This window comes from Vipera ursinii (assembly GCF_947247035.1).
Source record: "Vipera ursinii genome assembly, chromosome: 1".
Classification (NCBI taxonomy): Eukaryota; Metazoa; Chordata; class Lepidosauria; order Squamata; family Viperidae; genus Vipera; species Vipera ursinii.
The window spans coordinates 93,011,919-93,032,864 of NC_139512.1; the positions used below are offsets into that span (position 1 = coordinate 93,011,919).

Genomic DNA, 20,946 nt, shown 5'->3' on the forward strand with positions numbered 1-20,946 from the left:
GGAACAGCTTGCCGGTTGAGCTCCGGATGGCCCCCAACCTTCGCTCCTTCCGGCGCGATTTAAAAACTTATTTATTTGAACAATCTGGCATGGTTTGATGGGTTTAGGGTTGGATCTAATTTTAACATAGTTTTAAGCATTGTATTATATTGGGCATGATTATTTAATTCTTTTAACTTCTTTTAACTTTTGTATTTATATTTTGATATTTATTGCCCTGTACACCGCCCTGAGTCCTTCGGGAGAAGGGCGGTATAAAAATTTAATAAATAAATAAATAATAATAAATAATATCTCATTGACAGTGCCTACCTGGCCAATGAGGAAAGAGTTAGTGAAAAAGCTTGGAACATGAGTCATGGGATACCAGGTTTTCTTGGACAAATTGAAAGAGACGGTGTGTACTCCAAAGCACAACTTTCTTCCTATTTACTGTGAACGTATGCTACCAGATCCATTGATCTGACTGATCTCCTATAGTGTGATGAGGAAAAAACATTTAAATTCCTCATGTTTTCTGGTGGACCTGCATAATGCATTATTCTTTGACATTCTAATTCCCTGATTCCAAGCATGACTCACATGAAACCCAACATGGGACAAAGGGGTCAGCCAATGATTTCCATTCAGGTGGTAAATGCCTAATATTAGCTAGCTGTCATTATATACAGTCTTTTTAACAAAGCATAGAAAGTAATGTGCTCACTTTTGGGGTTCCTCATGACACAGTATGCACGCATAGCCATTATATCAGATGTTAAATTATTACATTGGAGACGTTTCTTATGCTGAGTTGTAGTCCACTGTGGATCAATCCATTGCTCTCCACATGATATGTAAAGCTGTTTTAAAAAAATGAGAACTGAATGTGGTTCACATTCATATTTCATTTTTAAAAATAAATTCATGCATTTTCTTTTCTGATGCATGAATTCAAATCTGCTCACAGAATCAATATGTATTTCTGCAGAATATATAATTATATTTCTATAACATAGTAACAAACATTCTTATTAATGCAATAATATGCAATAGTGCCTTTCCCAAAATTATCTTGTAAATTATTTAACACAAGTCCAAGTTCTTACTAAAAGTCCAGGCTTGCCACAATTATCTTACTGTATTGACAATACTTTAAAGCTAAATGGTCTATAAGTCTTCCGCAGAAGATCCACGTGGAAGGTCTACTAGTAGTTGAGCATAATACAAGTGAAAATGAAAAATAAGTTTGCCTTCCTGAACAGAAATCTGCAAAACATTATTCTAAATCCTCAGCAAAAAAATAAAATAAATTTCCCAGACAGTATACGGATCAGCAAAATTTTATTTGCATTAAAATACAAGAAAATACATGAAACCATAGAAAAAAATTTCTGAAGTAACAAGTGACAAAACAAATACAGGGACAGATAATTCATTTGTCTTTTTTTGTTAAGGGTTATAGTCAATAAAACTATGAATTTGTCAGTAACAGTATAACAGTGCCTGAGCTAAATTTTAATACAATAAATCAGGGGTCTTCAAACTCGGCCCTTTTATGACTCATGGACTTCAACTCCCAGAATTCCTCAGCCAGCGTACCTGGCTGAGGAATGCTGGGAGTTGAAGTCCATGAGTCATAAAAGGGCTGAGTTTGAAGACCCCTGCAATAAATACTGAAATAAATTTGCTGACGTATTAGGCAACCATGGAATGGGTCAGTGGTATTCAAATATGTGAACAACATGTTCTCAGCGTGGATGCTGCTTCTGGAAGTCCATTCTGGGCCTGGGCAACAAAAAATTAGCTACCCGTTCTGCTGAAGTGGTGCGAACTAGCTGAATCCCACCACTGAAATGGGTATCAAGGGAAAAAAAAGTATCAAGAAAAAAAAGTATCAAGAAAAAAAAGTACCAAAATAGTACAGGTAGACCTGTACAAGCATCCCTTTTTAATGTATGTCATACTTCATTAAAAGTTCCAAACCACAACCTGAGATCCATTACATTACCTAAAGCTAAACAACAGCACAAATCCTTGCACCAGCTAATTCCTTACTGCAGTTCTATGCCAGATTATTCTGTAACCCTTCTGACCTGATTTTAATTTAATATAGAAAACTAGTTGTTATTTAAAAAAAATCCATTCTAATGGCCATCTGCTGGCATAATATAACTAGATTTCGCTGACTTGTTCGCCTGCAATTGTGCCCAAATGATGTGAACCAAACAGAAGAAAGGAAGCCTAAAAATTCCAATGCATGGATTGAATGAAAGGCAGGAAATCCTATTTAAACCATACTAATTTTATCGGGAAAATATTTTTTGAAGAACGTATTGCCAAATACATTTTTTTTTATTTTTCTTACCAGCTGATCCTTCTCCAAGTCTTTCAAAACAAAGAGTTCCACTCCTTTTTCAGTGAACAGCCTCCTTGCAGCAAAGGGCAAATTCAGCGCTGTGGTACACCTTTTTAGCAAAGGAAAGCATGCATGTAATGTTTGCATTAAGCCTTCAACACTTGATGGAATAGAAATGGAATGTTACATCGGGATAACTGTATTCCTCATTAGAAATATCAATTAACCTAGCACTGTTATATCCAAAGGGTAACTCACCCTTTTCCGAACTTAAGAACCATAAGTCCAAACATCTCAAGGGAGCCCTTATTCTGTTAAAGCGAAAATAGTTTCAGGTCTGGGAACAGACCTCTCATCCACAGGGAGCAATTCCAAGACTAGTAATCCCTCAAATGTACAATCCTTGCAGAATGAGAAACACAGTTTCAAAGAGCATTTGCTCTTCCGCCAAATGGTACCATTTATTTGTGAATAAACACTGAAGACGTTGATACTTTCTACGTGACTCTTGCTTCTAAAGCTGTACTGCCATATTTAACAGCTGCATTTTGATACAAGCCCATTTTTTCTATTCTGCACCTATGCAGACATCTTACTGTGGCTAGGAGTTCTCAATTAATAAGAAGTTGTCATTGTTGCCGCCACTGGCAGGCAGAGGTAAAAATAGGTGGCATTTGCATAATACCTTAATGGAAGGACTAAAAAGCTTGGGAGGACTTTGTACACACATTGGATACTCCCAAATCACTCGTGTAATCCCACACGATTTGCAGCTAAACTGATTCATTTCTTTGGACCTGAACTTGAAGATGATGGGAAATTATGAACACCCTCAAGTAGAATGAGAGTGCCAGTTCCTGTTGGTGGGAAGTTCTGCCTCACCTTATCTCACCTCCCAGGACTTAGGTTTAGGCCAGACTCTCCTCTCTCTTTAAGATTTACTTTCCATGCTTTTACACAAGTTGTTTAAAAAATGCAGTATAACGCCTTTGTTATTTATACTAACTTTGGAAGTTCTCAATAGAAATATCAGACAAGAACCAGAAATTAAAGGAATGGAGATAAAAGGTGAAAGCTATAAACTGCAAGCCTTTGAGGATGACCTGGTATTTATTCTAGAAAAACAGTTGGAGACAACTTCTAAACTATTGAAAAGGATAGAAGAATTTGGAGAAGTAGAAGGTTTGAAGATAAACAGAGAAAAAAAACACCAAAGTTATAGTTAAAAACCTTACAGATAAGCAAAAAACAAAAAACAAAACTGTCAGGAAAAATATACTTACAAATAGTTAAAGTTAAATATTTGGGAATATATTTAACAGCAAGATAGGCAAAGATAAAAGAAGACAATTATATAAAATTACTAAATCAAATAAAATTAGATTTGGAAAAATGGAAAAATTTACAACTATCAGTGTTAGGAAGAATAGCTACCATGAAAATAAATATTTTACCAAAACTCCTCTTTCTATTCTAAACGATACCTATAAAAATAGAAAAGAAGTTTTTTGATGATCTGAATACACTGATCTCGAAATTCATATGGCAAGAAAGGAAACCTAGAATTAAACGGAAAATGCTACAAGAAGCTAAAGAAAACGGAGGATTTGGATTACTGGATTGGGTCTTATACTACCAAGCATGTGCTATAACATGGCTAAAAGAATGGATAACCCTAAGAAATAAAAGATTGTTATATTTAGAAGGACATGACTTGCAACTTGGGTGGCACACATTTCTATGGTATGAAAAGAATAAAATCCATAGATATTTCCAAAACCACTATATAAGAAATGCACTATTATCTGTATGGGAAAAGATAAAACCAAAAATCTATACGAAAATCCCAGGATGGGTATCAACGATGAAAGCATTTGTGCACCCAAATTTAGTTAAATCTGAGAAAATCTTCACATATAAGGATATTCTGAATACAGATGGGAAATTAAAATCTAAACAAGAGTTGGAAGATCAGGGTACTGACCTATCATGGTGGCCTGGACTGCAAATGCAACCTTATCTCACCTCCCAGGATTTAGGCTTAGACCAGACTCTCCTCTCACTTTAAGGGTTCACCTTCCATGCTTTTACGCATATTGTTTTTTGTAAAATGCAGTATAATGACTTTATAATTGCTTGTAGCTCCCCCTTATTACAATTGCTGGGATATTTCAGAAAATTCCTAAGTAAGGAATATGTAAATAACTCAGACTATGCAATATTTAACAAATTATAAAAATGAACAAGTATATGGGCCATTGATTGAATATTTGTTTTGGGGGGGGTATTTTTATTTTGGTTAGTTGGAGAGAACAATAGAACAATGGCTATGTGTAGAAGTGACCTACATTTATGTCTATGTAGATTCTCAGTCATCCAGGTTATGGTTCATGTTTCACATCCAAGAAGCTTCTTCAGAACTGAAGAAGAACTGAAGAAGCTTCTTGGACGAGAAACAAAATGTCTTTAAGGAAAAACAAAGAAAGTCCAGTTGCCTCTTGAAAAAAGCACATTTGGGACAACCTAAGCTTATATTTCAAGCATCATTGACTGACTTTCATATCTCTAAATGTGCAATGAAATCTGATAACATTGAATAAATGACAAGCAACAAAGATAAAAACTTGGATAGCCTATTCAGTAAATGAAATTAAACAATTGTAATGGTCCCTCATCATTCTAATATATTAATGGTGAATATCAATGACACAATGTCACAGGGTTCTTTTTGAACTGGAGATACATTTTGCTTTCCAAGGATGACAACAGGCAGAAAACATGACAGTGGAGGCTTTTATGCTTTTTACCATTTACAGTGAAGCTATTTATAACAGGTATGTACAATACAATCCTGGTGTTAGATTTGTTCCTAAGTCTCCCTCCTAGAAACCATCTTCTTTGAGCAACCTTGCTTCCTCCCCCATTTGGAGGGCTTATGAAGAAAAAAAGAGAGTGAAAAGAAAGGAATGGACTGGATTTATACTGTAGAGTGCTTACCACAGCTTGACTTTCTCCTCAATCTGCTGAAGCAAACACCTACTGCTTCTCCACTGAGGGAAGAACCTCTCTTAGGGTCTTTTGCCCAGTCCTTACCCAGAGACCATGGCTTCACCAATGTTTGAGAATCTCCTCCTTCCCATCTTGGGCCTTATGTGAAGAGGCTACCTGTAGCCCTCCAGGTTCACTGTTACCATCTTGAGTGAAGCGTTATTCCTCTGGGTCTTCACTACCCTTTTTCCAGGGAAACCTTGCTTCTCTCTTGCAGAGCAGGAATCAATGGTTGCTCTCCATGCTTAATTTCTCTCTCCAACTTGTCTCTCCAGCCACTCTGTTCACCATGTATAGACTTTTTCTCTCCTCTGCCTCTCTCTTTCCAATTTTAGGTCAGATACCCAGCAACTGAGGAGGTGGGTGTCCCGTCTGGACTATAGACCCCCAACACCTATAGTATATACCAATGGGACTGCAATCTCTATATCTTTCCCCAGCATAGCCTGGCTAGCATCCAGGTCAGCTCATCAGTTCTTGTGACAACAAAGTTGTCCTTCAAGACCAGAATTGAGCTTCTTCTCCCTTTTTCTCATTGCATTTATTGACTTACACCAGCAAAACAACAGCCATGCCAAGCCACTAAAAACCATATGTGTCACAATCAAATGGAAAACAACAGTTTTTAATATCAACGTATTTACCTTTCAAGAAACTGATGATATTCTGTGTTTTGTAATTCCTTTTCTGAATTTGTATCAGTGTATATCTTCTGATGTCCTTTTGGTTTCTCTTTTTTTTCTGTGTCAGCATTTCTAAAGTAAATCAATGTATCTTATATAAACAGGAAATCCAAATAACTTTTAAATTTTATTGTGAATAAATATATAAAAATATAAAAAACAAAATTATGCAATTTTGCAGCCTAGAGAAAGATCATTTTTCACTCTTTGATTCTAGCGCATGTCATGTTGTTAGTATCACTGGAATTACCTGAGACTGATATTTCTTTTTTATATTAGAAAAAGAATTGACACTGCAATATGAGCTCCATTCACTTTCACCCATGGGAGCAGCACAAGCAGCATCTAAAATTAATGGAAATTTAAACAACAAAATATCAGGCACTTACATATCCACAGAGTGGTGCCTCTAGGAATATCTGAAAACCTGAAAAATATAGTCTAAGCACTGTTTTAGATTAAAACAAATTGATTCATAAGAATGAATTGGGTTGGGAAATCTTTTCAATTGTCTTATATAATTAAATTACTATAGGAATGGTTTTTGATCACATTGTTTATAAGTGGGAAAAATATATAGTCCTGATAACAAGACATCAAGGGTAATAGCTGATGCAGCAACTGAGCTTTTCCTATCAAGTCTCCCAACCCAAAAACATCTCGGAAATGGCATCCAGGAACATCCTCAGGTAAAAAATTGGTAACTTGGCTGGAAGCTATTACGAAGAATTCTGTTATTGCTGTTTTTACCACTATCAACAAGAGTATTCTTTTTGATGTTAAAAGAGGGGGGGGAATAGATCACCAATTACTGTTACAGTCTATCAAACGTGCTTTCAAACAGACCAATTGAAGAATGATATCATACAATTCCTTCCCTTTTGGCACCTACTTCATTATTGAAACTTCATTAGCGTAATTTTTAATCGAATGCTCACAAAAGCAGGTACCACACAGACTCATCTCTTGTATCTATATCGGTGTTTCTCAGCCTTAGCAACTTCAAGATGTGTGGTGTAGAATTCTCAGAATTCCCCAGCCAGCAAGACTTGTTGGGGACTTGCTCTGGAAGTTGACACCCCCACACACTAAAGTTGCCTATGTTGAGAAATACTGATCTATCTTATCAGCTGGAATCCAAAGAATCAGAGTCCTCCTTCCTCCTGCTGAAGAGGAATTTGAGCTTGCAGCTCTCACAAAACAGTTCTCCATATTGAAGGGTCCTTGGTGCTCTCTGAGCTTGCCTGTTTCCTTGGAGATGTTTCATTACCCTAACTAGGTAACATCATCAGTGCTTGTAAGGAGTGCTGTTTGCTGTCGGTTTATATTCTGGTGCCTTACGTGTCTGGGTGGGTGTGGGTTCTCCATATTGTAAAGCATCCAAAAGGGCTTTGTGAAATGATGTGGAAATCAGCTGGAAAAAGGCAAACACACACAAACTCAACTGTATTGGTCGAGAGCTTTAATTGCCTAAGCAGCTGTTTGAATCCCAGATTCTGCATGCACACTAAATAAATTAAGTATATACATAAATGACATTTACATCCAACAAAGAGATGGGAAAGTTTTTACATTTAAAATAAACTCATTGGAATGTTGGGAAAAAGGCAGAAGAACATTTTTCTGTCACAATTCTCTCTTCCAACTCAAACTCAAGTTAACCAGGAGCAGAGAAGTAGTACCAATATTAATAGCTTCTTAGTTGCGGCTATAGTGACAGTAGGGAAAAAGTCTTATTGTACCTTCACACTGCTTTCATGTATATAACTATGTAACTATTAAACCCAGCTGCAGGATTTTAGATGACCAAACATGGAAATTCAAAAATGTTATAAAAGGTAGTTTGGAAAACTTTAGATCTTGTCTCAGATCTAGAGGAAAAAAAACTTTAAAAGCTTATACCATTCATTAAATTTCTATGTAAAAAGATCTGAATAATTTTAAGAACAGCACATTCACATTTTAGATCTGGCAGGGAGAGAACTAATTAGGAGATGTATGCGTCAAAGATTTCAATTTCAGGCTTGACTTTACTTTGAAGATTATTTTTTTAACTGTATCCCTTTTGCAGGCAGCTCAGCGGACAGCCTATCTGAATGCTACTCATTGTTCAGCGATGTATGAAGTGTATTTAATCAGTCTGAAAAAGTAATATTAAACCATTATAAAAAAGCATCAGATGTTCTAAAAAGCTTAAGAGAAAGGTTAAAAGGTGACATCTTTGCTAACAATGTGAGAAATGAGGTATTTAACTTATTCTTTACATCAAAGCTTTTCACTGATATATGAATATTCACAGTTCTCTGTTAGAAAATGAAGATATAAAAGCAATAATATTAGATAATATAAATGTATATTATATGTATAAAGTTATACAGTATTCTATCCTACTAGAAATTAAGGATTTCATACAGAAATGGATTCAGTAGAGGATTACAGACATTATTGAGCAAAAAGGCAAACTAAATGATTTTAAGTAAAGTTCTTTATGTCTAGATAAACTTTTAGAAATATAGTTCCCAAATATTTCTGGAAAGCTAAAATTTTGAACATTGTACCCCCAGTATCCTTCATTCCTATTTTAATAAAAGAAAAGAAAAGCTGTGTGGCTATTGGTTTGAAGAAGTGTGAAATAGGCATTACAGTATGATATTCTTGAACAACGAGATCAGCTCAGTTATACATGAGAGACTTTAATACGTTACTACTGAAGTTAAAGGTTTTGTTCAATTTGAAATGTTTCATCTTAAATATAGCATCAGTCTTTATCATAGATCTTATTGTTCTTCTATTACTGTTTAATTCTAAAACTAAACTATCATGGAAAGTTTTTTTTATATATATAATCATCTCCTCCCCTATATATACCTACATAAATTCAAAATAATTATCATTTATCAATTTTTTAAAAAATGTATTAAGTATCAGAGTATTTTTAACATTTTTAGGTTTTAATTAAAATCTTCTAATTGCCATTTTTGGAATAACAGAGACATAGTCTTCAGTATAATTAATACAATCAACAGGAATTCCAAAAGGAAAGAATTATTTTATTCTGTTTTACTCTCTAAAGCAAGCTGAGAGGTGAAAGTAATTACTAAGTATATCAAAATCATGATAAGGATCATGATTTGATTATGAATTATGAATCAAGGAAGGAGATAGTAAACAAACTGCAAAAATCCCCCCAAATGTAGATAATTTTGTAAAGTATGTTGAGCTAAAGCCACTATATATAGTAAATATTAGTACAAATTTTTAACATGAAAAGCTCTATAATAATTATAATCACTTTATTAGTAAAAATAAAATAGTAAAATTAAATAGTAAAAAGGAGGGTTTTTAGTATATATGTGTGTATATATATGTATTCATCTGAAAAAAATGACTTTTTCATTAGAAAAAAATGATTCAGCCATTTTGAGACTCAAGCATGAATAATAATGGTGATTAGCGAATATCTACATACAAAAAATATTGTTTCAGATACATAGATTAAGCATAGATTTTATTAATGGTTACATATAGCAAAGGATATTATATACATCTAAGGATAAGATTGAGTTGATTTTTGTGACGAAAATCAAATAAGCAGTAAAGGATATAGGGGATAGGAGCAGTTCTAAACAGATCAGTCTTTTGTACTGTCAATGGTGTATCTTGGGAAAAATGATGAATGAAAAAAAGAATTGAAAGAAACAAAAGTGAAAGTAAAATGGTTGGCTACATCATGTCCATCAAACTAGAGATAGTCTGATATCCTACTTTTCAGTTCTACTCTGTAGAAAAATTAAGATTAGCCTGATTAAATGCCGTTCCCTTGGGACTGTATCCCTGCTTTTGCTTGCCTTTTGTCCTGCTTACTGTCAATTTATTTTTCTTACGAAAGTTTTCAGTTTTTTACTAAACAAGCATTAGGCTATATTAGTTAGTTGAAATGAATGGTGTATGTGCTTGGTATGTTCAGGATGCTGGTATTGTTTGGGAGTCTGTGGGGCACCAACTAACAAAATTAGTCATTTTCCAATAGAATGACTAAAGAAAGAGAAAATATGAGTCCCAACTAGAAAAAGAATTAAGAGCTTGATTAATCTCCCAACAGAATGAGTAGAAGATAGACAGAATGAACTGTGATATAGAGCTTAGTTGGAAAAACTGAAAAGAAGTATTGCAGAGGATACGGAAGTATGGAAAAAGTGGCTTGGTAAAATAACGAAGTCAAAGAAGCTGTAGATGAGAAAAATGCATATAAGAGAATGGTTGTGATGAAACATGAGGATGAGAAAAAGCTATTTATTCATTTGTATGTCACCTATTCACAAACTCTAGGTAGTTGGCAGCTATAAGAGCAAAATATCAATAATGTGTATATAGAGAAAAAGATAGTTGGAAACATGAAGTCAAAGAGAACAAGAAATGGTTATTTAAAACACTAAAAATAAATATTAATCAATTATGATGTTATGCTGCTTCAAATTATTTTTTTGTTTATAAAGAGACGACTTCAGCAGAGTAGATGGAATAAAAATTCAAGCACTTAAATGATGAAGTTCTTAAAAAGTTGAGATTTCTACAGGAATTATAGTGATAATGTTGAGGAATGGAATTGAAATAATTGCTATAAAATTAAGCACAGAGCAATAAGCATTTGTGCTTCACTGTTGAGGCCACTATTGAGCACTGTGGATTTTTTAGTGTTTTGCTTCAGGAAACATAAGGGTATGCTCCCTATAGCTATGTAACTATAGTTTACAGGATTTAACTTGTGGTGCAACTGAAATTACTAAAATAAAGATGAAATAGTAGCCAAATAAATTTAAGTCATAAAATAAGAAAAAGGAAACACAGCTAGAACTAGTTTACACCAATACCACATTTTTTGCAAACCATTCTTGCCTGTAGTACATATATTGATTTTTATTTTTTAAAAATGTTTAGTTAGGATTTTATGGATATCATTTAACCCCAACTTTTCCAGTGTTTGTTTCTTCTTAACCCATTAATTCATTTCATTTATATTTGTTTTCTAGTGCTATCTTCATTTATTTTCTCTATATAGAAAAACAACTCTATATAGCAAAACAACAACAATTTCTTTTATGCCAGTCACTCTCTTTTATATCTAGTCCACATTCACTCAGTCCCTTTTTATTCCTAATTTTATATTGTCTTGTTTTACTATACAGACTTCTTAGGTGTCCTATTTCCACTGCTTGTTAAGACCATGTTAAGGTTATGCTCATGATCAAATATTGTGGATGGGGCTATATATTCCTATTCAGATAACATGATATCCAAGAACAGGGGTGTCAAACTCGCAACGTCACATGATGTGTCACAATGTATCACGACTTTTTTTCCATTACTGGCAATGGGTTGGGTGCGGTTTTGCCATGACGCGTCCAGCCCATGGGCCAGCAGTTTGACTTCCCTGTCCTAGAACAACCCATCTGGTATAGTACTTAAATAGTCCTAGGGAGATCCACAGGTTCAAATCCACCTTCAGATAAATAAGCTCCCTCGGTGATTTTGTATCAGTCACTGCTTCTCAATCCAACCTACTTAACAGGATTGTTGCTAGGGGAAAATTAGGAAGTGGGAACACTATAAACACTGCCATGAACTGTAACAAATACAAATATGAATACATTAGCTTCTCACTGATACAATATAAGCTGTAATAGCAATCTCTGGAAACATATTAGATCCTAGTTTCACACAGAGATTTCTCTTGCTGAAGTTTGGGTAACGGGTAGTGAAATGTCTGCAAGAAAACAACCAAGCTCAGAGAACACCAAGGACCTCTGAGCTACAGATATTCTCCTTTATTGAATTAACGCAATGATGGACAAGATTAATCAGAATGAACAAAAAGCTGTTCAATGTTATTCAACATAATATCTCCAAAGACATAGGCCATTGGGAGAAGAGTTACTGTGCACTTCTAAACCAGTCTCTTAAAATGGAGAATTAAATATATGTGGGTACAGGATTGCCCTAATTTGCCTAAGAAGTGACAACATTGCATATAAATTATTATGTTTCTGATCAAGATGGATAGCTAGCTGTTTAATTTAATCCCAGGACTTGTGTCTGAATTCATATTTTCCTCATTGTTGCAAAACAAAACAGGTTTTTGAAAGCTATCTCAGCGATTTCACTTGTTTTTTTTTAAAAAAGGGGGTAAATGAAAAGGTATAGTTACTCGCAAAGTTCACATAACTTTGATTTTAATTCGTTCACATAAAGACATTTGCATGTATATGAGAAAAAGAAATACTATGTTCTTACTGTTTTCTTATCACAAATGCAGAGTCAAATCCAAGAACAGAGAGGGCCTTGTTTTTGTCTGGCTCGCCATTCCTCAAAACCTTCAGTCTCAAAGGCATGTTGATCTCTGGCTTCCTATCAGCAGGTTTCTTTAGTGGAGGGCTGTTTGGAATCAGCAGACCTTCAATGGGCCAGTCAAAAGCCTTTCAGCACAAAAATAAATATTGATTTCATGTAACTATTATAATGCCGTGTATTATACAAATGTCAATAATTCAACTTCTTGGAGACAAAGAGCTCCACACGTGGAATTAGAATATGGGTTAAGAGGGCCAAGAATATAGCAAAAGTAACAATGCCAGCAAATACAGTACACCAAATCTTCTGCAGACAGGTCTCAGCCATGAATAATTAAAAAGTTCAAACATATCAGAGTTATTTTAAAATTCACAGACAGTTGAATAGCTACATAGATTACAATCAGCCTAGGAGCAACCCTGTGAGGCGGAATGCTATCGTGGTTCCTCACGTGTATACTTGAAACCAACAGATGAATCTACTGACTTCTATATCCTCAGTGTTTGAACAGTTACAGAAAAGAAAACCAGAAGCATTAAACCACAACTTCAGACATATAAGATCTTTTGCTTCTCAAAAACTAATCAACAAATGTTACTAGGTTTATGAAAAGCTTTGAAGGGCTGGTTTGCTTCAGTAATGTTTTAAGTGAGGCACTGTGCCTCTTTCCAAGAACAAAATGAAGCTGCCATGTTGTGCTGCATATATAGGAGAAACTAGTGGTGGGATTCAGCCAGTCTGCACCAGTTCGGTAGAACTGGTAGCTAATTTTTTGTTGCTCAGGCTGAGAACGGACTTCTGGAAGCGGTATCCACACAGAGAACCAGTTGTTCACATATTTGAATCCCACCACTGGGAGAATCCCCTTCTGGATATTGGAACTGCCAGCTGAGGCTTCTACAACAGGAAGACCTTCACGGAGGTTGGCTAAATATGCCAACATTGATCAAAGTTTCTCTTAATATTACAGTAGTAGGGAATCCTGTATGTAGCACAGGTATAACTAAAAATGACAAATCAATACATTACTGTAGAACAATATATCAAAGTCTGTTTCAACGAAGTGATGATTGTGATGGGGGTCAATACCTATGGGCCCTTCTAGTGATGATCATAACATGAAAGATTTTGACTTGGAACGTAAAAGGATTAAATGGTAAAGAGCCAGAATTAACTAATGGAAAAGGAAAATAGAACTGTATGTCTGTGAAATTAAGACAATAGGGGAGAATATAATAGATATAAATAAAGATAGTCTGGTATTGTGGAGTGGAGATGATGAAAACATTCAGGGGAATGAAGGTATAGATTTAACTATGAATGCGACAGTTTAATTCTGTGTCATAAAATATGAATTGGTGTCATCTAGATTGCTATGTGTGAGTACAAAAACTATCCTTATGGTGTTTAGAGAACAACTTGCACCTGAACATTAGCAAGGCAAAGGAGATGGTGCTAGACTTCAGGAGGAAAAGAGAGGAACCTGCCGCACTTTACATCGGGGGGGCAGGGCTGTGTCTCCTCCTTTAAATTCCTGGGAGTCTACCTCTGTGAAGATCTTACCTGGAAAGTCAATACAACCCAGGTGGCCAGAAAGGCCCAACAGAGACTCCACTTCCTCAGGGTCTTGTGGAAGAATGGAGTAGAACAACAACTAATGACCTTCTTTTACCAGTCTACTATAGAGAGCATCCTCTCACACTGTATTGTGGTTTGGTATGCTGGCCTGACAGCCATGGATAGAAAGATATTACAGAGGGTGGTGAGCACAGCACAAAACATTGTGGGCTGTCACCTGACACCACTGGATGACATCACCAGGGCTCTCTGCCTTGGAAGAGTGAAAAAAATTCTCAAGGATGAATCACACCCTGGTCGGTACCTCTTTACTCTCCTACCATCGGGTAGGAGATATAGATGTATAGCCAGCCATACCAACAGGCTGAAGAACAGCTTCTATCCATGGGCTGTCAGGCTCCTCAACGGGAAATAACTCTTTGTATGATTGACTACAAGGCCGGAGTGTTGTGCAATTAGCTCACATGTTGTAACAAGATGGTGGGTTTGTTGTCACTGTGAGTTGTGTTGTTGGGGGGCATGAAGGGAGGCTCAGCCAATCTCACTGTATACATGTTGTACTTTGATAATAAAGGTTCATTTATAAATAGGTATATAATAACTTTATTTATACTTCATGCATATAGATGTTAAACACATACATCTGACCCTAAAATAATTGTTCATTTGATTGTTTATCAAGCAAAGATCAAACCCAATTCCTCTCTTTACTTAATTCCATTAGACCTGAATTGACCCTCACTGCCCCAGACAAAACTTCTCTGGAAGCCCATTAGACCAAAGAATAGAAGCCTCTCCATCAGCTCACAGCATAGCCAAAGAGCAGCCCTAAATAGAGAGTTGGAACCTAGAGAATCCCCAACCTTCCATCTTCCATATCTGTTGATGACTTCAACGTGCCACCTCCTTAGCAATGAGCTTCCCTAATTCTACTGTTTTCCTAAAAGGCTCACTTTGCCTTACAATAGAACTTGCCCCTGGTACTTTGACCTGCCAACTTCCTCAAACTAGCCAGCCAGTCAGATGCCTAGGATTTTCCACCTTGCATCCCTCAACTCCTATTAAAATCTGTCCTTTCCCATTGTTCAGGACCCCTTTTTCTTATAAAGCAAGCTCCCGATGATAATTGCAATAAACACGATTCTTCTCTGTGACGTGCTCTTTACTTTGGCAAAAATTCAATAATATAGACATGGATGAAAGAAATAATATTTTAGAGTATTAGTTTCATGTTGAGAGCCAGCTTTATTTTTAAGAGCACTTACACATGCAACAAATTCAAAGCAAAAAAATACAAAAAATTACCCTGAAATAGATTTTACAGAATGCAGCAGAAAGCTAAGAAAATTACAAAACAGATACACTAGAAATTATTGCTTTGCACACATCCAATAGCTTTAAGAATTCTTCATAATCAGCAATGAAGGATAGGATAAGGTTTTAAGCAAGGTAATAATAATCAAAGACGAATGAATGGCCATTGCTGTATTTTGATGGACAGCAATTTATATTAACCATATGGAACAATTCCTTAGATTGCACTGCAAATCATTTCAAAACTTATGATGGGACCCTTGTAGAGGTTTTTAATATGACCTGAAGTCTGCCTTCTATTGTCAAATGGCTCCCTTGGGTAGAAGATTTCTATGGAGCTTCTCTACTGAAGCCTTCTGTGATTTCAAGAATTACGCATCTACTTTTATTATGCAATTTATTATTATTATTATTATTATTATTATTATTATTATTATTATCATTATCATTATCATTATCATTATCATTATCATTATCATTATCATTATCATTATCATTATCATTATCATTATCTATTTATTTATATTTCATACTTTTTTAACATCCAACAGTTCTCATTATCTATATGGTTAGGGTTAGTGTCTATGTATTTATTTACTTATTTTAAATATCTTCAATAAATATATAAAGTTCACATATACATGCACATTTGTCTATTTGTCTATTCCACCTCCCCACCACCCAAAGAAATTACCTGGTTTAATTCTCCATTTGGAAGTACAGGCCACATATAGGTCAACTTATTCCATAAAGGATTCTCCACTTTTGATTGTTTCCATTGACCAGGCTTATTTGTTCCTTCATGTTTAATTGCCCATCTGAAAGAGAAAGATCCATTTTCTTATGAGAAGGTTCACTTGTTTTTTTAACTAATATGTTTCTGATTGGCAGTAACTCTTGGGAAGCTAAAACATCCTCCCCTTTGGCAAACAACGCTTTTAAAAACTTCTCGAACACTGTACATATGTATATATGTGCACTGTTAATCTGCTTTCCACCCCCCTTGGCTGGCTTTCAATTCATTATTCCTGCTCTGTGAATTTAATTTCAATTTATATAAAAGTTATTTCCTTGTTTATCCTTTTTAATATTGTTCTATAGATTTAGTATTGTTCTTTTCCAACTTTTTTTTAATAGATATTTTATTAGTTTTTAACTATAACAATCTCCAGTGCCTGGTGTACAGCATGTTGTCTTGGTTTATATTTCAAATAGAAAAAAGGACAATAATAATTAATTAACAACCAATAATTAAATTTGATAATTCCATAATTAATATATTAATGATACATTTCTTTGATCTTCCCTTCTCCAGTTTTTATTCTTCTTCTTCAACCTTAGCCAAAATATAATTCTTAATATTTTAAATATACAAATGATTAAATATAGGCATTTTTTATATTTATATAAATAGTAATAATCTCTCTATATAACATTTTTTTCATCTTACCTTATTCTCATAACCATCATCTCATTAGTTCAGCATACATCCTATTTTAATAAATTTTTGTTCGCTTAAATTCCCTTATATTTAATCCAATTCTTATCAATCATAATTTCTTCATATTAGTCATCTAACTGTCCAAATTTTCCCATTTAGGTACATCCTCCCAATATTTTATATCATGCATTATAAAAATACTATACTTTTTATCTATCTTATAATATCTAGATATAACATCCTTTTTAATCAGTTTATATTTCACTTACATATTAATAAAAGTTGCATCAACCTATTATTTTAACATTTCATATATTATAAAACATACTGTATTACATAAATCTCTTATCCTTCTTGTTATAAGGCCCCTTTGTGTTCAAAATTCTCTGTTCTTTTGCCATATTCAAACAAATGTTTATTCACGTAATCAGTGCTTTTTTTGTAAAAGAAAAAAGTGCCAGAACTCACACACGTCATACAACCCGCCTTGCCTACCCTACAAGGTTCTATCCAAAAAAGGTGCCGGAACTCCTTTCTGGGCATTCTATGACAAAAAAAGCATTGCACGTAATAGCCCATCTGGTAGGGCAAGTCAAATCTCTTGTATCTGTCTCTGGTCTTCTTCTTTTGCCGAGTAATTTTCCAAGTTGATGTAATCCACTTACCCAGCAGTTCCTATATTTTTACAAATGTTGTTGGGAATACAAAAGATGAAGTAAGTAAGATAGATACTTTCTGTCTCCCAAACTTTGATGGTTCTCCTGATAATTCCATTTTTCTTGTTGTATCAGAACCTTGAAGATTTTTTCCTGTTTGTGTCAAATTGTAATTCTTTTCCTTTGTTGTTTCATCAATTTGATCATACTTTTCTAATTTGTAGTCTGCTGTCTGATTTATATGTGCCTTTGTTGTTATTTCCTGGGTATTTTTAATTGTAAATTTAAATTGGAAATATGCTTATGTAAATCATCAAAGTTGTTTCAGATTTCCTCATGGTTTGAGTCTATTGTCATTTGTATTTGTCCTAACATTACATATATTTCCTCCTGGAATGTATTTATCTTGCCTTGAAGTGTTGCTTCTGGAGGCCCTTGATTTTCAGGGCTACGTCCTTCAGGAGAAAATATTGAATGTGGCATCCTGTCATTTTTTGATACATATGTGGTAGCCATGTTGTTTCCCCCCTTCAAATAATCTTTCATCAGTGTTTTAATTCAAAAGTCAATTTATCAGTCAAAATTACAGTTCTGTATGTTAAGCCACTTTAAATCCTTCCTACAGATTCTCCTCTAAACGATTAGCCAAAAAGCCAAGGTTTTTCTTTTCTATAAACAGTTCTTAGATTTAAGCAACAGTCCAGGTGTTGTTTTTCCCCCCCTTTCAAACACTTTTTAATCTTATAGCTGGCTCTTCCTTTGTTCCCAGCTCTCTTCAAGGTTATTTGCAATTCAAAGGAACAACTTTTCCTTTGTTTCTAGGCACTCTGCCAATTTTTGAGTCCTTATTGTTAGTGTTCTATTCTCTGAGTCTCCACTAGATGTCAGCAGTTATTTCTTTTTTCAGTTTTTCTTTCAATCAAAAAATTATTTTTGTTATATAATTTTATAATTCCATCAAAAAAAATTAGGGTATAATCTTGACAGTTTTTTACTTCCTAAATTTGTCCAGACTAAAGTATTTTAAATCAAACTTTAATATATTTCTTATATTTCCTTTAATATTAATTCGCTGCTTCCATCTGTAAGAGCAATGGGGATATAGTCCCCTCCCTTCACTTCTGGAGGTTTTCTTGCTTTGGGGATCTTTTCAAGAATTTAGATAGTAGATAGAAGAAAGAAGATCAGTATTCTCACCAATTCCAAGCACGCTGTTCACCGATGTTTAGGTTCGTGCTCTGTGACTTCGGCTGCAAGCAGCTTGGGCTAGATGCTGATTTCATGCTAGCCTTTCTCCCATCAGGTTTGGAGGGTTTTCCCCAGATCAAATGAAGCTATTGCCATCACTTCATGATCAACAGGGCACTCCCTCCTTCATGGTCACCTGTCCGGGGCAACTTCAGACCTATCTAGGGTCCCCCAAGCAGGAAGAAACTAGCCGTGGATAGCAGAGGACTGCTCTCATGCGGCCATGTGCTGTGGGCACAAATCCGGAAGTCTCTTTTCCAACTTTTTATCGTTTAAATGGCTTGTGCTATTACCAGGTGTATGACTCCACAATAGTTGGTTCATAGTGATCCAAAGGCCAGTTGAACTTAGTAAAGAAAATAAGCTATAGACAAACTATATGAAGTCATACACGATATGGATCTTATAATGAAAAAACTAAGTACATATAAATCTTCAAAATTATTTTTTAAGGAGATGGCCTATATGACAACGAAGCACAATATAATATAACATGGAATATTGTCTCTTTTTTATTATATGTGATCATACATAACATATCAAAAATACACACAAAAAATATACACAAAAACATACATAGCAAGATACTAAGTGCAAACAGGGAAACTGTTTATTGATACAAGAAAGAGGTGACATTCAGTTTCTTAACTACTAACATATTCCTATTCTGGAACAGTAATTCTATTTACTGTCCATTTAACAAGAATAAGGAAATGAATTTCTTATCTAGGGCACTGTGTAAATCAATACACTTTCAATTACATTATCTTAAATCAGCTTAATTCACATCACTTGGATCTGTTCAGTTCTCTATAATTTTCTTTTAGAAACTGATAATAGGAAATCAACCTTGATTTAATTTTTTTTCTAAAAAAGGAAGACATTAATGAATGGGGTAACCAGATAGATAAGCTACAGATGTTCTAACAAGATTTCCTGATGCATTCAGTCCAGTGGTGGGATTCAACCAGTTCGTACCACTTCGGCAGAACTGATAGCTAATTTTTTGTTGCCCAGGCCCAGAATGGACTTCTGGAAAGGGCATCCACACAGAGAATCGGTTGTTCACATATTTGAATACCACCACCGATTCAGTCTATCTAAAGGGTAAGTACTTTAGTTTAATCTTCATATATATATGCTTGATTGCTATTCACTTGAGCAAGAGGCAGTTTGGGATCCAGTTACATATGTGAAGCCTGTCAAGATTCTGCCAGGTCTTGTGCATTATTGGTAATGAAAATCTGCAGTGTACACCACATGGTTTTTCCCTGAAAGTGCTATTAAGCTGCCAGGTTTCAACCACAGTATGATTTTTAATAACCAAGTTCAAGCCTTCTGAAAACTGTGTTTTATAAATGAAAAGCTGACAATCTCTGAACTGCATTGGCACTAATAGGTAGCAAAATAATGACTGTATAAGTGCCTAAATGCATTCTGCCCTTACGGCATTTCATTGGGGGTGGGGTGGGGGGTCTGCCTCAGCTTTCAATACCGTACTATCTCTCTGATTTAAACTACAATATTTCTCATTTGAAGCCACTAGGGGGAAACAGCGGTTCATGGAAGCTCAACTGAGAGCCATGTATTTTCAAAGCTACATTACATTTAATCCTACTTACCATACTTTATTTCATTTTCTTTTTATTGCAGACAGTTTCTAATGCAATTGCTTTTACCTTTATGGCATTCAAAGATGTAATGTAGATTTTATAATGCCCCCAACAGCTATCAAATCTCTGTGCAAATCTCTCTAGTACTGAACGTGTGAAGTTCAATACTAGACCAAAAACAATTATGATAGACTTTCTAACTCCAAAATCAATAGGTACGATTTAAATCCTTTTCCTATTAAAAAAAAAGCAAAAGGAAAGATTAAAACCAAGTACATCCATCCCTATCAGTAGGAAGTATGTTCAGTCTTGCATTTACACACGAAACCAAATCTGAGTCAGACCGAAAAATAGATCTGGTAGGGGGACAGTGGGAAATAGGGAAGGGAAGGGCTACTGTGTGATTAGCAGTGAAACCTGCTTGCTTAATGTACCCCATGGTTTCAGATGAAGCCAAGATCTATTCCTTCATATTTTACCACTTTCAATAAATTTGGGGTAAAATAACTAACAGTGCCCATCTTTGCACATTTAATCAGCAATACACCACACACTATGTACAGTACATTTTTTTGCCTAAAAAAGTATATGTTTTTCTCATCATTAATGAATTCTACCACATTCAGGGAATATCCTGATTCTGCTACCAAACACATGCCTGAACATAGCATGACACCTG

The 20,946-nt window shown here is 35.0% G+C and overlaps 1 protein-coding gene across 1 annotated transcript in view; it reads right to left on the reverse strand.

The window, feature by feature from the left end:
• Positions 1-20,946, reverse strand: part of DCDC1 (doublecortin domain containing 1) — a gene marked incomplete at both ends in the record, with an annotated part of 271,836 nt that overhangs the window by 32,198 nt on the left and 218,692 nt on the right. Inside the window, 5 exons of the mRNA XM_083357546.1 lie at positions 707-842; positions 2,348-2,447; positions 6,031-6,141; positions 12,361-12,542; positions 16,004-16,127. Of these exons, the coding sequence (XP_083213672.1) occupies positions 707-842; positions 2,348-2,447; positions 6,031-6,141; positions 12,361-12,542; positions 16,004-16,127 (653 nt within the window). The remainder of the gene's footprint in view (positions 1-706; positions 843-2,347; positions 2,448-6,030; positions 6,142-12,360; positions 12,543-16,003; positions 16,128-20,946) is intronic.